The sequence below is a fragment of the Mirounga leonina genome, unplaced genomic scaffold, assembly GCF_011800145.1.
Source record: "Mirounga leonina isolate KUSES-001 unplaced genomic scaffold, KU_Mleo_1.0 Mir_94, whole genome shotgun sequence".
NCBI lineage: Eukaryota > Metazoa > Chordata > Mammalia > Carnivora > Phocidae > Mirounga > Mirounga leonina.
Genome location: NW_023270855.1, coordinates 42,792,174 through 42,806,749, shown reverse-complemented (window position 1 = coordinate 42,806,749; position 14,576 = coordinate 42,792,174). Strand labels below are relative to the sequence as shown.

Here is a 14,576-nt window from a genome sequence, read left to right as displayed (position 1 = left end):
TAAACCAGAACGGGGACTACTCAAAGCCTCATGCCATTCCACAGCCCAGCCAGGAGCCCCGAACGCCGACGGCCTTACTTGGCGTGGTAGCGCTGGAAGACCAGGGTGATGGTGTACGAGACCATCCTCTTCCTGGTGTAGAGGCTCACCCCGCTGTACTTCCCAGGAACACCAAAGAGCAAGTCTGCAGACAGAAACCAGCAGTACTGACATCTGAAGACAGCCACTGTAGAGCCGCCAAGGACCCCTCCCTACCCCCCACCCTAAGAAGCAAGGGGTAACCCCTGATATGCCAGAGCACCCATCAAAGAGGACATGGTGATCAACCTAGGCAACCTGCCCTGGAGGTACCTTTGAGTGTGGCTGAGGTCTGTAGGGTTTTGGGCTCGTGCTGGTGGATGGTCCCGATGATGTCAGGATCAGCATGGAAGCGTTCCCGGTCATTCTGCCAGAAGTTCCCAGGGGACAGCAGCAGGCATCCATGCTCGGGAAGTAGGTTCCGGAGCTTCCTGAGGCCTGGCAGCAGGTCAGTCACCTGCAGGCACACCTCCTCCAGGCCCCTGGTCCCAGAACTGTGCAGGAGATAGCACAAGGCACCCGCTGTGTCCGCGAGCACTCAGCAGGCGCACTGCACTTACGGGGAGAGCCTCTGTCATCAGGTTCCCGGATGCCTGCTATCTCAAAGAGCCTAAGGATTAGGACAGCAGGGGACAGTTCTCCCAGGTGGTCAACAACCAAACCATGTGGTTGATGGACCTTCACAGTACACGTGCAGCCCCAAGCCTCTCTGAGAAGTGTGTTCTGGGAGCGTGCACAACCTCTCGCCCACTAAGACACCTCAGCCAATTCAGTGGGCAGCTGAATTCAGTGGCAATTCAGTGGGCAGAAAATGAGGGGCTTCATTTCATTCACCAAAACGCGTGTCAAAGCTCTCAGCTAACTGAAATTCCAGCGGGTGAAGCAGCCTGTGAAGCCAGCACACTCCGGAGACCCACGGGGGGCCGGGGGACACCGCCCGGGCTGGGGCTTCAGAAGTGATCCCCAGGTGGAGCGGGCTTCTCCTCAGCCCGACCACAGTCACGTCCACACCTCTGAGCCACCAGGCAGTAAGCCACCTGAGGGGCGAGCAAGCTCGGCACGGGGTCAGCACAGAGGACACCTACTCTATCTGAGACCTGAGGACGAAACCACCTGCGCCCTCTGAAGAGGTCCAGGGGAGCGCGGCCACAGTGGCCCCACAGGAGGCTGAGGAAGGCAAAGCGAGCTCACCCGCCACTCTTCTCACTTGTTCAATTTCTGCCAAGCTGGCTGGCTCAGTATTGCCCTTTGGGACGGAACAGATTCAGGGAGGCTGGGGTCTCTGAGAGGGATACCTGTCTCTCAGCACGTGGTTCCGGATCTCTTCCACCAACTGGAATGCCCGGGACAGAGGAGAACGGAACACATCCACCGCCAGCAGGTTCTTGTGCCAGGGAGACACCGACGACTTCACAAATATCTGCTGGATGTAAGCCACGGGGGCGCCCACATACTGCAGAAGAAATAGGGGAGGGGGGAAATGGGCCCACATTCAGTAAGGGTTTACTATGCATCTACGATGGGCAGTGTGTGGGGCCCAAAGGACAGGCCTTCAAAAATGAAGATGTCCACGAGGGGCTTTTTACCATCTATGAACCATTTTCCTAAACACTTCCCAATAGACCAGGGATCGGCAGACTATGGCCAAAGGCTCAATCAAGCCCAGCACCTGCTTTTCTAAATACGGTTTTCCTGGAACACAGCCATGCCCACTCCATTCCGTACTGTCTGGGGCTGCTTTCACGAAACAATGGCCGAGGTGAATGTTCACCACAGAGACTATGACCCATGAAGCCTAAAGCACTTACCATCCAGTCATCTATGGGACCGCTCTGCCGCCCTCACAGTGGACCCTAAGCTCCCAATAGGGTGCAGCCTTAGGGATCCTGCCACTTGCATGTTAGCGGATTTTAAAGATCCAAGGACCCAATTTTAAATCCCGGCTCTCCAATTGTATGGCCTTGGGAACATGTTGGATTTCTCTGGATTTTGGTTTCCTCACTATGAAAGGGGGGTGACTGACATTCACCCTGCAGCATCGAGAATATGCACGCACACTCACACACGCCTCCCACCACACGGACCCAGAGACACACATGTGTATAAACAGCACATGCAGAGATTAAGTATTAATGGAAATATTAGCAATAAACAGTTGTGGCACATCTTTTCATCGCCCTCCCCCGACAGTCCTATGAGAAGGTGACTCCCCAGGCTTTCATGACTCGTGCAGGGGGATGCAAGGACCCAAGCCCGTGTGTCCTCACTGAATGTCACACACTTCTCTCACTAGAACCGGCCATCTGCCCTGGAAGGGCTAACAACAGGCACCTGACCGAAGTATTTAGACATGTAACAGGCATGTCTGAATAACTCCCAGTGATGGACAGCTCATGGAGCACCCCCAAAATGAGGTACTGGATTAGCCGTGGCAGGATTACAGCCAGGGAGAAAGTGCGTGGAGCCGTGAGGGGGGGAAGGCCAGGCAGGAGGGGGACGGGGAGGGCCCCTGAGAGCACATCCAGTCCAGAGAGCACAGGGAGTCCTGCCAGGTAATCCCAGAAATCATAGCTAGAGTGAGGGGAGGCTGGGAGGATGCCTGACTGAGCAGTCTGGTTTCTCACCAGCTGACAAAGAACAGCCCCGGGGAATCTCTGAGAGGAAGGGTGACCGGGAAAGCAGCGCTCTGGAAGCCTACTCTGGAGTTATGGCGACAGCCAGCTGGAGGCCGGGCAAGACGGCCGGCGCCATGACGCACGGTGGTGCCCGGCTGCAGGGAGCTGCAAGGGCTGTCTCCATGCCTGCGCCACAATCAGGGACTCCCAAGGGCAGGGGAGGACATGAAGGAAGGCCACTCAGCCACTCGATGATGGCCGGATAGGTTACTGCACAAGCGAGGGTCAGGATGCTGAACCGAACAGCAAGTTAAGGCCTCCTGAGCTTAAAGGAACAACCCAAGGCAACCACCTGTGCCTTTGTGAAGTTTACACTTATGAAGCCATGTCTTACAAAGGCTCTGGGGACAGAAGGCCTCACCTGCTTTGTCATTTGCACCGACCTGGCCTGTTAGAAGCTGCCCAGAGGCACAGAGGGATCTGGATGGAGCCGGCTGCCGCAGGCTCTGACCTGAACAGCAGCTCATTGGTTCAACTCATCACACAGGCCTGCGTGGGGGAGGAGCCGTCGCGTACAACTCTACAAGGAGAGCTGTCCCCGGGGCAATCATCCCCAAACCCTGTGAAGGACGCAGCGTGTCACCCAGGGGCAGCAGGGCATCACGGAGCCTCCAGCCCCAGGTTCGTACCCACTGGCCGCAAGGCTGTGTCGCACACACCACCTCCTCTGCCCAGGGCCCTCCTCAGGCCCTCCACCTCCGCCTCCACGCTCAGGCCCACTGAGCCTCTGTGACTGAAGCCTTAGTGTCCAGGCGGGAAACTCCTTCTGGCTCCTGGGCCCTCCACTTCTTCTCCAGCCCCCTTCCCACCAGGCACCTTCTCCCCAGCCAGGACCACTCGGGCCACCATCTCAGCAAGTGCTAACAAACATGACTCAGAACCGGAGCCTTCTCCCTGGGCCCTAGGGACGGCTCTAGAAGTTCTGGGAGCACCTTGCTCCCCCAATTTTTAAAAGTTTCTGCCTAGAAGTGTACATATTATGACTACCATCATCATTTTTAGGAGAGAGGATCCATGGCTTTCATCAGATTTTCATAGCAGCACGTAACCCCTTTACCCTAGGTAGCTCTTTCTCGGTTGTCCTTCCACCAGTGCTGGGTAAACCCTCTACTCATTTGTTTGCATGCCCGACCAGCACAGCAAGCCGCACCAGACAAGAACCGGGGAACAGTGATTCCTACTGCACAGCCCTGCTCCCTGGCCTTGGCGGGGCCTCCCTCTGCTGCAGGGCTCCTGATTCACTCTCCCTGATTTCCAAATGAACTTCCCAAGCAGCTATTCCATGTCTTTGCAACTCTTCCAAGGTCTTGGTCCACTCATTTAACAGGTTTGTAGCAAACCTGTCACCCAACACAGGCTCCCTCAACCCCCCTCTCTGGGCATCAAAATTCCCTCTCCGCGGTTTATTCAACAGGCACGGGCCTGACTCTTGTCATCCACTATCTCAGTCTGGGTTCCCCAGGAGCAGACCCTAAGAGAGGTGGTTTACTTGGGAGGTGCAGAAAGCAGAGAGAGGGGAAAAGAACAAGGAACAAGGGAGGGAAAGCAGACAACAAAGGGTGTTACTGGTCGCTTGTGCAAGTGACCTCTGTGGGTAATGGGGTTTAGCTGAGTCATCCCACCTGAGGGATTAGAGAGCTCAGCTATTACACGCCCCACCCCGCGGCTACTGCTTGAGGGCTGCTCCTAGGGGACACCAACTCCCCGGCACCTCAGACCTTGCTGCACCTGAGATGCTCTGATACGGGAGATGCAGGGACTGGTAGCTGACAAGCAGGCGGGCAGGCGCTGAAAGGGCAGGGGGGATGTGGCCAGGGCCCCACCACTCCCCGTGCTGGGCGCTATCACAATCGCCGCTGGCTATTATTAAGTGGGAGACAGACATCCGAAGGCAGTGACTGCGGAAGCGTAAGGGCCCGTGGATCTAGATGCCCGCAGACACTGCGCGCAGACTCCTCACTAGACAGAGGTTGTGGCAGGCAGTCTTCTACCCCGGCCCCAGTCTCCCCCACCCCCGGTGCTCACGCCCACGTGCAATCCCCCCCGAGAGTGGGCTGCGCCTAGTGACTGGTTTCTGACAGATGACGACAGAAGTAATGACGTCATTTCTGAGATTAGGTTACAGAAGATTATAACCCTTGGGGATGTAATGCTCAGTGAAATAAGCCAGTCACAAAAAAACAAGTCCTGTACAATTCTACTCCTATGAGGTACCTAAAATAGTAAATTTATAGACACAGAAAGAACAACGGTGGTTGCCAGGGCTGGAGGAAGAGGGGGGTTATTAATAGGTATAGGGTTTCTGTTTTACAAGATGAAAAGTTATAGAGATGGATGGTTGTACAACATGAATGTATTTAATATCAGTGAACTATATACCTAAAAAGGGTTTATATGGTAAATTTTATGTTGTATTTTCACACACACACACACACACACACACAAGGGCACACAGGCTCGTGCATGTGCACAAGCAATTGAAAGGAAAGAGACTATAATTCTTCCTCTGTCCCCTTCTTCTGGAACCACCACTCTGATGAAGTTAGCCATGTTGTGAACTTCTCTGGAAGGTCCACGAAGCAAGGAACTGAGGGGGCCCTCAGCCAACACACGGTGAGGAGGGGAGCCCCTCAGCTCAACAGCCTGCAAGAAGCCCCTTGCTAGCTGGCCACTGAGTGAGCCTAGAAGCGGATTCTCCCCATTCGGGCTTGGAGATGAGTGCAGCCTTGGCTGATACCTTGAGTGCAGCCTTGGGAGACCCTGCGCTAGAGGTCGCAGATAAGAAAACCAAGCCCAGAGAGATAAAGGATGTGTCCAAGGACAGAGCTGACAGGCAGCTGAGCCAGGATTAAAGCCAGGGCCGCCCAATTCTCAAACCTGTTTTTTCTCAACAGCCAATGTGCCTGGGTGGTGGGGAACCATGCGAGTTCCCGTAGAGAACAGGAAACAGACGGCAAGGCCCACCACGAGCAGTGTAGGAGGGGGGCTGAGGTCCTAGGGATCCCTGGGGTCTCCGGCCACCAGCATTCACAGCATGAGGCGCTGACCAGGGCCCTGTGGAAACCCCGCGTCCAGGCTTAGACACCACCACAGACACCGCAGTGCCGGCCCAGGAAGCCCAGCCAGCTCTGCGGCTGGCCAGGTCGGGCTTCGTGTGGAGTTCAGGGCTCCTGATGACCCCGTCTAGGGGAGCCAGGCCAGTGCAGGAGACCTCAGGCTTGTTTGTTTGTTTTTATTTTTATTTTTTTTAAAGATTTATTTGACAGAGAGATAGAGCACAAGTAGGCAGAGCAGCAGGCAGAGGCAGAGGGAGAAGCAGACTTCCCCGCCGAGCAGGGAGCCCAACTCAGGGCTCCATCCCAGGACCCTGGGATCATGACCTGAGCTGAAGGCAGATGCTCAACCGACTGAGCCACCCAGGCGCCCTGTTTTTGTTTTTTTTTTAAATACAGTCCTTCCTCTCCATTCAGATAGAGCAACCTAGAGTTCCCGGGAGTTTACCTTTACACTGACACATCCAGGGGCTCTCTGCAGAACCTGACAGAGGATGCCTGTTACTCAGCAATTCTGAAAACCAGGGCTCCTGATCCTTGTCCTCCAGCCCTGGGCACGTAAGGGGGTGTGGTGGGCGGGGGGGAAGGAGGGAAAGGCAGGCTCAGGGGACCCAGCTGGGTTCAACTTCTAGTGCCAGCCCTGGCTGTGTGCCTTGGACAACAGTGTCTGCACTCTCTAAGCCCCAGGCCCTTACTAGGGAATGGGGATGGAATCCCAGACCTCACGCATCACTGTGAGGACCCAACAAAACAACACATATAACCATCCGGCAAAGTGGCCAAAAACATGTCACTTATATGGAGTTACATTACCATGGCTTAAAACTATTAAAATTAGATTTGGCATCTCCTGAAGATCAATCCCTTCACTCCTTTCACACCCCCAACCCTTCTCCTAAGCATGGTCACCTATGTCTCCAAGTTTCTCCAAGTTCAATACACATGATCTTCCTACTGCCACTTTCCTCATGTCCTTGCCTCTGGGGGACTGGCTTCCCACTGCATATACGATCAAAGTTGAAACCCTACCGCCTCAGATTCAATTTGGCCCCACCTACCTTATCACCCATCATGCACCAAGAAAAATGACTCAATTTACATTCCTGGTCTGCTAAATAAGCCGGGCTGTTTCTCTGTTAAACAAGAAGCTTTTCCTCAGCACTTACTATGTTAAAATACCAGACTATATGTGCTCGAATGGAACACAATTCCTACTGGGTGGAAATAGAGGAGAAGCAGGGCAAGAGAGCTGGGGAAGGCTTCCTGGAGAGAGTGGTATCTGAGCTCCGCTAAATGACTGCAGGCCTGCGGTGCCCCGGAGGGCAATCCAAGCATATGAACTTTGGTCCTCCTCCAGAACTTCGGCCAGATCTGATCAATGACTGACAACAGTGACAGCCACAAATGTGTCAAATGCAAGTGACGGGCCTGGCACTAAGCCTTTGCATGCCTTCGTGTAATCCTCTGACGACATATGATATAGATATGATTATCGTCCCCATTTTATGAATGAGGAAACATGGGCACGAAGGTGTGAAGTAACCTGCCCAAGGTCACACGTGTGGGAAATGGAAAGCTTCTACCATTTCTGCTTTGTTCTTCTGTTCCTCTGGTAAAAACATCCCTTTTTCCAGAAGGTGCCCCTCCCAACCTGACAAGGCCATTAGTTAGTGACTCCACTCTTAGAGAGCGGGGGCCTGATTCAGAGCACCAGGACCCGGCATAGTGAATCAGAGACCTCTCTGCAGGACCCACAAAGGCAAGACTGCACAGCACAGCTGACATCCCACCATGGGGACACTAGAGCAAGAGGGCAGAAAAAGGGCTATATAGAAAGCCATCTCCAGCATATGGAAAGACTGGCAATTCAATAAAAAGAAATCCAAACGACTTCATTCAAAATGGGTGAACACCTACCAAAGAAAGACATGCAAATACAATAAGCACCTGACATTAATCATCTGGGAAAGGCAAATGAAGACCACAATGAGATTTCTCTATGTATCCATTAGAAAGCCTTTTTAAAAACTGTACCAATAGCTTTACAGCATAAAGACTAAACTTTAATGTATGGAAATTTATAAAGTAACTCAAGAGGCTGACGTATGTGAAAAGAATGATGCTTCACCCCTGCAGTCTTCCCTTTCAAACCCACAATCCCAGGCTAATCTAGAGAAAAAACAAAAAATCCCCCTGGAGGGCAGCTCTACAAAATACCTGGCCGCTACTCAAAACTGTCAAGCTCATCAAAGACAAGGAACGTCTGCGAAGCTGTTGTACCCAAGAGAGGCCACCGGGGAAGCAACACGCGAGTGTAATGTGGTGCCCTAAATGGGATCCTGGGAGAGAAAAAGAACTTCAGGTAAAACCTAAGAAAATGTGGCTTCCTTAGTTTTCCTTAGTGACAGGTTCTCAGAATTTCCTTGTTTTTGATAACCTTGACAGTTTTTTTTTTTTTAAGATTTTATTTATTTATTCATGAGAGACAGAGAGAGAGAGAGGCAGAGGGAGAAGCAGGCTCCCCGATGAGCTGGGAACCCTACGCAGGACTCGATCGCAGGACCCCGGGATCGTGACCTGAGCCGAAGGCAGACGCTTAACCATCTGAACCACCCAAGTGCCCTAACCTTGACAGTTTTAAGGAGTTGTAGTCAGGTATTGTATAAAAAGTCCCTCAATTGGGGGGGTGCCTGGGTGGCTCAGTCGTTAAGTGTCTGCCTTCAGCTCAGGTCATGATCCCAGGGTCCTGGGATCGAGCCCCACATCGGGCTCCCTGCTCCACAGGAAGCCTGCTTCTCCCTCTCCCACTCCCCCTGCTTGTGTTCCCTCTCTCGCTGTCTCTCTCTCTGTCAAATAAATAAATAAAATCTTCAAAAAAAAAGTCCCTCAATTGGGATTCATCTGAGGTTCTTCCCATAATTAGGCTGGGATTATGGGTTTCTGGGAAGAAGACCAGAGGTACAGTGTCTCACTTGTCACACATCAAGGGTATATACTATCAGTCTGATCTATCACTGCCGACGTTGACTCTGACCGCCTTGCTGAGGAGGTATCTGTTTGGTTCTCCACTCTAAAGTGCTTCTTTTCTCCCCGTCTCCATACAGTGTTCTTTGGAAGGAAGTCACTATGCACAGTCCACGCTTAAGGAAGGGAAGTTATACTCCACCTCCTTGAGGGCAGAGTATTTACATAAATTATTTAGTATTTTTGCCCAGATTTGTCTATTTCCCCCCATTTACTTATTCAATCATATGAACTCAGATATTTATTTTATACTTTGGGTTATAATCCAATACTACTTTGCTTTATTGTAAAATATATTTTATTTTCTAGCATTGGCCATTGGGAGCTCTTTCAGTTGGTTCCTGTATCCCTTTGACATACATCATATTTATTTTAAACTGACATCTTTGTCTTCTCTTTCTAGCCAGACTGAGATCTCCCCGGAAGTCGTGAGGCTCTATGTGTCCCTTAGATCATCACCCTGCCGGGCACACCACAGGCATGCAATAAACATATGCTGAATACTAGAAGGAATGGAGGGAGGAAGGAAGGATGTTCTGGTTCCTGGATGGGCAGCAGGTGCTTGTGCTGTGCTGCCTGGTGCCTGAGCCTCCTGATTTTCCTTTTGAAATGGTCCTTTCTTGTCCTCAGCCTCATGATGGAGACAACTAACAATAAAGCCAGTCAACAAAGTACCCGCCTTCACCACAGGATTTGGGATGGGGACAGGCAGGTAACCTCAGTTAGAATCAACCTGGCACCTCCTCATCCTGCACCAGATTGGATATTGCAACAACATGGGGCTGAAGCTGCTGGAGCTGTTAGGTAGATCAAGAGTGGAGCTGACAGAGTAGAAAGGTGGGCTCCTTTTGAGGCCCAAGCCATACTATCCTTGAGTTCTAGGACTCCAAAAATTCCCTTTTTGCTTACTCTAGTTTGGGCTGAGTTTTTTGTTCCTTATAACTAAAGCAGTCCTTACCATTCCTGTTTTGCTGGCCTGAATTTTCAGCACGGATTATCCGTGGAGGTAAGGTAACTGACCACTAACCTGCATAGCACCAGGTCACTGCACCGAGGCCTTCAAGGCGGGGGCCAGGGCGGGGCGGGGGGGACCTCCAATGAGGAAGACAGAAAACAGACAATCCTCTGTTGAGCCCTGAAATTATTTGTACACCTGCTTACTATCATCATCCCAGACCAAAGAAGGGCACTATGGAAGTTAAAGAGCTCACAAACACGTCACCCCCTCCCCCAATAGCTGTATCATTAAACGTCTCTCCTGTACCGTCAGGCCCACCGAACTCCTGGAGTCACGAAACATCCACAAACACAGACCACCCTGTTGTGACCAGGAGCCCTCAGTTCCACCCTGCGGTACAACTGCATCAGAGGTTAATGAAGGTAAAAGGTCTGAACCAAGAAGGTCCCATGCGGAGCCAATGGTCAAGCTGGGACATGAAGTCACAGAGCTGGTTTCTGCCAGCATCAGACATGCTCGCTCTGACCTTCATGGACAGAGTCCTAGGAAGATGGATTCACGTACAGCTTAACACACACCCAGCTGACCAGCTGGGTCTCTATTTAGCATCAGCAGGGCTAAATTTGTAACAAGGTACCTGACAGCTACATTACCCTCGAAGGAAACAGAAAGGAATGTACCACCACTGTCAGAGAGAAGGCGGGAGCACAAGAGCTCTGCTCTCTGAGCTTTGGATTTCCTCCTCAACAACACAGCCCAGCACAAATCACGGGACCAAAGCACAATGTGTGAAGGAAGGACACTTTACCCGCTACCTAGCAGGTAAAAGCTTCAGAGATGGGCTAATGGAGCTCGTAAGATTTCTGAATAACAAGTCCAGCATCACAGTGAGTTAGTTCCTCCGCCTGAGACCTTCAACTGGAGCGACTGTTACTTCCTAGTGGCCATCAGTGCTCAGCTCAGAGACAGTCAACTGGGGATGGTATGGTCCAGGAGCAGCAGGGGTCAGGAGTCCCGGGGTTCTGATGTAGTGCTGACCCCACGTAAACTAAATAACAGAGGCTCCTCATCACTCTGGCCCCACTTCCTTAACTGTAAAAGGGATTAAAAAAACACAAAACACAAAAACTCAACTCTTTCTACCTAACTGCACTGTGAGGAGAAAATCGGACCTAACCGATCTGAAAAAATGAGGTGCATACCGCATACATTAGATGGTGTCAAGACGCTGATGACAGAACATTCTCTAGGGATGCTCCCTGGTTCTCATGACCGCTTGGGGCAAGGAGATGGCCTGTCTGCCAGAGCACGGCTCGGCCCCGGGCATGGTGTGTGAGCAGGCCAGCTAGGAAGCCAGACCCACCTGGCCACAGTGACCACAACCACAGACCCCACCCTGTTATTGTAGGACAGTCGCACTTTTGTGTCACTTGGGGTTTCCTTTCTAAAAAGGTTATTCATTAACTGTGTGACTAAGTATCTGTGGTGCCTCGGTAAAGCCGGTCAAGGACACGTATTCACCAATCAGAAGCTGGCCACCCTCCTCAGTCGTTAAGCGTCTGCCTTCAGCTCAGGTCATGATCCCAGGGTTCTGGGATTGAGCCCCACATCGGGCTCCTTGCTCAGCAGGAAGCCTGCTTCTCCCTCTCCCACTCCCCCTGCTTGTGTTCCCTCTCTCGCTGTGTCTCTCTCTGTCAAAAAACAAATAAAATAAAAAAATAATAATAATAAAAAAAAAGAAGCTGGCCACCCTCACCCTCACTCCCAGAACCCCTGCCTTGGCCAATCTCCACCCAACCCTCGGGGCTCTCCCCGGCCACACGCTGAGCACCTACCCACTCTGGCCGCTCACTGGGCTCCCCTGGTTTGCGGTCAGGGGCCACAGGCGGGGGCGAGTAGTCCTTCACAGGAGTGGTGAACTCCACCGGTCCGGTCCCCGGCAGGGGCAGTTTCAGCAGTGGGCAGCTGGGACGAACAAGAAGGAGAGAAGGGTTAGGACACGGCAGGAGCACAGTCCGCGCCAGGACGAGTGACGCAGGGGCCGCTGCAGGTGCTCTGCGCTCTCCCTGCCGGCACCGTACATATGTAAAATACCGGGATCACAGAACTGCAGGGCGAGAAAGACACTCAGAGCCTCTGAGATCACAAGTTTTCAAGCTCATTTTTAGTCACAGGAAGCTTATAAGGAAGTCCAATTCATAAAACAGGCTGGTTGAATATTTTTAGAGACGTAATAAAGATGCTAAAAAAAAAAAAAAGCTTGTCAAATTAAATATAGGTAAGACAACAATAAGAAACTGGGGGGAAAATCTATAAAAATCCCAAAGGATCCCAATGCATATTGCTGGGCAATTGCTCCAAAAAATCACTGAGGGTGTGGTTTACACTCAGACCCACCGTTCACATGGGAAAACCTTGGTCTTACATCAAAAAGCTGGGGAACCGATGTGCATTTTGTTTCACATCTTTTAAACAAACCTGTTTTTAATTGAGAATTAACTTTTATAGAATACGATGCACAAATCTTAGATAGTTCAATGAATTTTTACATACACATACACCTATGTAATCACTACCTAGATCAAGCTATAGGACATTTCCAGAACCTCAGAAGGCAGCCTTCTGCCCCTGCCCAGTGAAGAGCATCCCCAAACTACTATCAGGGCGCGCCTGGGTGGTACAGTCAGTCAAGCGTCTAACTCTTGCTCTCAGCTCAGGTCTTGATCTCAAGGTCGTGAGTTCAAGCCCCGCACTGGGCTCCCTACTGGGTGTGGAGCCTACTTAAAACAAACAGGGGCGCCTGGGTGGCTCAGTCGCTGAGTGTCTGCCTTCGGCTCAGGTCATGAGCCCAGGGTCCTGGGATCAAGCCCCGCATCAGGCTCCCTGCTCTGCGGGAAGCCTGCTTCTCCCTCCCACTCCCCCTGCTTGTGTTCCCTCTCTGGCAGTCTCTCTGTCAAATAAATAAAATCTTTTAAAAAATTAATTAATTAAAAAGAACTTCTATCACCATAAATGAGTTTTGCCTTTTTAATGGCTTAAAAATGAAATCACCCATTCCACGTGTGTACTCTCTTGTGAGTGGCTACTTCCACTTAAATTTTATCTGCTAGATTCATCCATACCGGTGCACACAGCAGATCACCCTTTCCCGCAGGTATGTGCCATCCCACTGAATTATACCTCAGTGAATGTTTCCATTTCACTGTCAAGGAACCTGTGGCTGGTTTCCAGTTTCAGTTATTAAAAATAAAGCTATTACGGTCATTTTTATATATGGCTTTTGGTAGCCATAAGCACTCATTTCTGTTGGGTGTGTTCCTAGAAGACAATTTCTGGGCGTTAGAGTGTACATGTTCAGCTTTGCATATAATACCGATTTTCCAAAGTAGTTGTACAAATGTATGCTCCCACCAGTGGTGTGACAGGAGTTCCAACTGCTCCAGAGCCTTGCCACCTCTAGATGTTGTCAGGCCAATTAACTGTAACCATGTCGAGGAGGCAGCAGTGGGGTCTCTCTGTGGTTTCAATGTGCAACAGTGTTGAAAATTCTTTTGCATCCTTGTTGGCCATTTGGACACATCCTCTTTTGTGAAGCCCTTCTTCAACTCTTTTGATTATCTTTTTCTCATTGATTTATAGCTCTTTATATATTCTAGCTATGAGTATGGAGTCCTCTTCACAGCTACACGTTTCCCTCCTAGTCCTACTTTCATAGCACCCCACCAGACTTGGTGTACCATGTTGTTTTCGTTCTCATCTAAAGGTATTTCCTAATTTCCCTTCTGATTACTTGACTCACTGGTTGTTTTAGGATGTCCTGTTTAACTTCCACTTATTTGTGGATTTTCCAGTTTTCCTTCTAGTATTTTTAATTTCATTCCACTGTGATTAGAAAAAACACTCTATATGATTTCAGTCTTCTTTCATTTTTTAAGACTTGTTTAATATGGCCTAACATATGGTCTATCCTGGAGAATGTTCCATGGGCACTTGAGAAGAACATCAATCCTGCCGTTGCTGCGTGTTCTCTACATGTCTGTTAGGTCTGGCTGGCAGACACTGTTGCTCAAGTCCCCCATATACTTATCACCTTGTCTGGTCCTTGTATCCAGTACTGAAAGTGCAGGATTCGAAGGTCAACTATAACTGTGGGTTTCTCAATTTCACATTTCAATTCTGTCCCTTTTCGATTCATATATTTTGGGGCTCTGTTGTTAGGTGTGTGTGTGCGTGTGTGTTTATAACTGGTGTGCACTCTTGCTGTATTAAGGCATTTATCAATATATAATGTCCTTCTTTGTCTCATAGCCTTTTAAATGGTATCTGATAATTATACAGCCACTCTAGGTCTCTTTCTGTTACTATTTGGCATGGAATGTATTTTTCCATCCTCTTATTTTCAGCCTCTTTGTGTTCTTATATCTGATGTGTAGTGTGTATCTGAAGTAGACAGCATATGGATGCAATCTAATCTGCCAATGTCTCTTTAATAGAAGAGTTTAATCCACTCACATTTTATGTGATTACTAATAAGGAAGGATTTACTCGTGCCACTTGTTTTTGCATGTCTTATATGACTTTTGTTCAATTCCTTCAATTGCTACTTTTTTTTTTTTTTTTTTTGGTATTTGGCTGATTTTTGGTAGTGTGCCACTTTGACTCCCTTCTATCCTTTTCTGTACTTTTCAAGTTATTGCTTGGTTACCGTGAGGACTACAATTATTATTAACAATTTACAATCACCTAGATTGAATGCTGGGTTGTTACAGAGGGGTTCTACAGATGTGA

The 14,576-nt window shown here is 50.1% G+C and overlaps 1 protein-coding gene across 2 annotated transcripts in view; it reads right to left on the bottom strand.

The window, feature by feature from the left end:
* Positions 1 to 14,576, bottom strand: part of SCAP (SREBF chaperone) — a 67,167-nt gene that overhangs the window by 11,697 nt on the left and 40,894 nt on the right. Inside the window, exons 1-5 of one of the 2 annotated variants that reach the window (XM_034998139.1) lie at positions 11,624 to 11,709; positions 3,137 to 3,313; positions 1,374 to 1,531; positions 352 to 572; positions 79 to 184 (exon numbers count right to left, since the gene is read on the bottom strand). In XM_034998139.1, coding sequence (XP_034854030.1) covers positions 79 to 184; positions 352 to 572; positions 1,374 to 1,531; positions 3,137 to 3,220 — 569 coding nt within the window. In that variant the 5' untranslated portion in view covers positions 3,221 to 3,313; positions 11,624 to 11,709. Of the gene's footprint in view, positions 1 to 78; positions 185 to 351; positions 573 to 1,373; positions 1,532 to 3,136; positions 3,314 to 11,623; positions 11,754 to 14,576 lie in introns of those variants that run through there. The other variant, XM_034998138.1, reaches the window with a different exon arrangement.